The sequence below is a fragment of the Platalea leucorodia genome, assembly GCF_965183815.1.
Source record: "Platalea leucorodia genome assembly, chromosome: 6".
NCBI lineage: Eukaryota > Metazoa > Chordata > Aves > Pelecaniformes > Threskiornithidae > Platalea > Platalea leucorodia.
This window is the reverse complement of record NC_138828.1, coordinates 75,941,247-75,944,338: the sequence shown is the minus strand read 5'-3', so window position 1 is coordinate 75,944,338 and position 3,092 is coordinate 75,941,247. Positions and strand designations below refer to the sequence as shown.

The 3,092-nt window shown below is 47.5% G+C and overlaps 1 protein-coding gene across 1 annotated transcript in view; it reads left to right on the top strand.

Annotated features, from left to right (window-relative positions):
- DOK7 (docking protein 7) overlaps nucleotides 1-3,092 on the top strand; it is a gene marked incomplete at both ends in the record, with an annotated part of 70,479 nt that continues 67,387 nt past the window's right edge. Inside the window, 3 exons of the mRNA XM_082315324.1 lie at nucleotides 1-54; nucleotides 180-225; nucleotides 2,696-2,941. Of these exons, the coding sequence (XP_082171450.1) occupies nucleotides 1-54; nucleotides 180-225; nucleotides 2,696-2,941 (346 nt within the window). The remainder of the gene's footprint in view (nucleotides 55-179; nucleotides 226-2,695; nucleotides 2,942-3,092) is intronic.

Below are 3,092 nucleotides of genomic sequence, written 5' to 3'. Positions count from 1 at the left end.
ATGACGGATTCCGTGGTGGTGGAGGGTCACGTCAAGTTGAGAGATGGAAAAAAGGTCCCCGCTCCCAGCGCCCCTTCGGCCCGGGGTCCCCGACCGACGCCCCCTCCCCAGGAGGGGAGAGAGCCCGCTCTTCCCTCCTCCGGCCCTGGCTAACCCTCTCCTTTTGCCTCTCGTTGCAGTGGAAGAGCAGGTGGCTGGTGCTGCGCAAGCCCTCCCCGGTGGCAGGTAAGAGGGGGCCCGTTCTCTGCGGGGGCGGCAGGCGCCGGGGCGTCCCTCCCTCCTCCGCCCGGCCGTGGGGGACAGGGTTTGGGGCCCGGGGGCAGGGAGCTCACAGGGCTCCTCTCGAGGTTCGCTGCCGCTGGAGATCCCCCTCGGTGGGGCTCTCCCCAAGCCGCCGCTGCTCTTCCCGCTTTGTTTTTTTCTTTCTTTCTTTTTTTTTTTTTTTTTTTGTAAATCAGGGAAGGGGGGAATAAATTATCTGGCAACGGACCGGGCGGCCAAAAATAGGAGGCGGCGATTGCCGGAGTTCCCCCCCGAAGTGTAAAGAACGCGGAGGCGAGGGGAGAGCGCGGAGAGGAGCTGCCGGGCTTCGCCTCTCCTCACGGCCCCGGGCTGGCGGCCCGGCCCGGCCCGGCCCGGGACCGCTGCTTCCTCGGGGCAGGCGGCGGTGGCAGGGCCGCGGCAGCCCGGGCCGGACGGCCGAGACCCTCAGGCCGGTGCCCGGGCCGTGTGCCGGAGCGAGGGGTTTAAGTAGCTCAATATCAGGCCCTGACTAAAGCCATGGGGAAAGGTGACTTTTCAAGGCACAGCTATTTGCTTTTGGTTCCCGTTTAAAATGCATTTTTTTTTTTTTTTTTTAAATTATTATTATTTCTTCAGGGTGGTTGGTGGCTGTAAAAAAAGCTGGCATTGTAAGCTCGGTAGTAATTCTTGATCAGTGTTTTGACACAAAATATCACTTCAATTTAAAAATAAAATGACATTTTGAATTAAAAAAAAAAAAATCATTTCCATGCTTCTGAAGGGGAAGTTGAAAACGTTGCTCGTTATTTTACTGCTGGAGAGGGAAAAGTAAGTTTCAGGTTTCCCCATCGTTTCCTAACAGGGAAAACATTTGGGCCCAAAAGCATATCTTTCCAGGGCTAAATGTTGCCTACACTTAGAAAATGTGAATCTGCATTGCTGCAGAATGGATTATGGCATCTTTTCTAGGTTGTTGCTGGTAGACTGAAGGTTTCTTAGTAATTGAAGCTCTTCAGACCTAACTCTTTGTTACTTGAGTTGTTACAGTTATGCGTTAGTGTCTGAAATGCCTGTATCACGGCTGTAACAGGCATCTGTTGATCCTAGAGCTAGTATCCAGACATGTGAATGCGGGCCTGGATTTCTAACATGAGTAAGCCAAGTTTGAAGGGGAAAATGAAGGAGCTTGCTTTGAAAACTTACTGACTGATAATGTAGCTTATTCCTCAAAAATAGTATTTTTATTCTAGCAAAATTAGCCAGGTTTACCAGAAAAAGTCCCCAGTGATTTGCTTTTCTTGGTCTGTAAACCATAGTTGTTCTTTCCGCAGTCACACAACTGTATTGCAGAATGCTTAAATATCAGAGTTGCAGCTGTTTTTGCTAACAGGTGCACAAAACCAATTGGGAATCCATGCAAACCTCCGGTTTAGTTAGCAGACGGTTCAGTCTTTCAGTCATTTTTCACCTCTTTGGAGATTTGCCAGTACTTTGCCCAGCTGAGAGCCACAGGGCACCTCGCCAGGGCTCAGCACCACACCCCAACATTCATAAAATGGTGCATAGGGGGCTTTCTCCTTTGTGGTATGTAGGTCAGCTTAAGCTGTGGATGTTGCAGCTTTGATATTGACCATTAATTTCATTTACAACCGAGTGCTATGTGATAGGAAGGGACCCTGGGGGAAGAGGAGTGCTCTTGTTATAAATGGAAAAGGTGGGAGAGGTCTCTCCCCTTTTTATTGTCTTTTGGGTTTGCTTGTGAAATGTGCTTTTCCATGGGACCGTGGCACTTGAATTACTCTCTTCCATTGCGTAGTTACTGTGTAATAAACACCTCCAGGAAGGGGTTAAAAACAAATGGTGACACAAGAAAATATTTAAGAAAAAAAAAAGGTGTGGCACATAATGATTATTTAGCAATGGCTACTGTGTAACATTTAACTAGGAAACCTGAGCTGACACTAACAATCTGGCAGTGCAGCCTGCTCGCCATTTAGTAGTTGAGTAATCTGTGAACTACCGTAAGAATTTCATTTGTGGTTCAGTATGTTCTAATGGAAATATAGATGACAATAGCCTCTCGATCTTCAGTGTTTGTAATGTGAACAGCTATCATAGTATAACTCCTAATGTTCAGAATTAATGAGTCAGTCTCTTCCAGACTTGGGAGAGTATCTGAAAAAACACTGGGTTTTTGAAAAGTAAAATAAAGAAGGCTTTTTACTTGCCTCCTTATTTCTGAGCCTGCAGATTACCCTTGAAACATGCCTTCAGTGTTTGTTCCCTGAAAACAAGGAGTGCAAACTAGCTGGGGGTGGGCTGGGAAAAGGAAACTGAGTTCTTACACTGACTTCATTAGACTGACCATGCAGTTGTCTAAAGCCCCTTTATATTGAAGCAGAGTACTGAGAAATGTGTTATGTTCTATGTTCTGCCTCATCATCTCTGACAGTTTTGCTTCTTTTAGACTGTTTGCTCATGCTGGTGTACAAGGATAAATCTGAACGAGCAAAAGGGCATAAGGAGAGGAGCAGCATGACCTTAGAAGACATCTGTGGCTTGGATCCTGGGCTCTCCTATGAGGGCTTGAATCACACCCTTGCAATCATCTGTCTCTCTCAAGTTGTGATGCTGGGATTTGAGAACAAGGAAACAATGCATGCGTGGGATGTACGAATCCGCTACAGTTTGGGGGAAGGTAACCTTTGTCTTCTCACACTTCCCCCCCCCCCCCCCCCACCCGGGGGAAAAAAAGCAAAGAAAAGCATAGCTAAAAAGCAAATAATAAAGTACAGTTAAGGAAAAGACTGTCACTCATTTGAGAGTGAAGAGACTGGTCTTCCCTTACA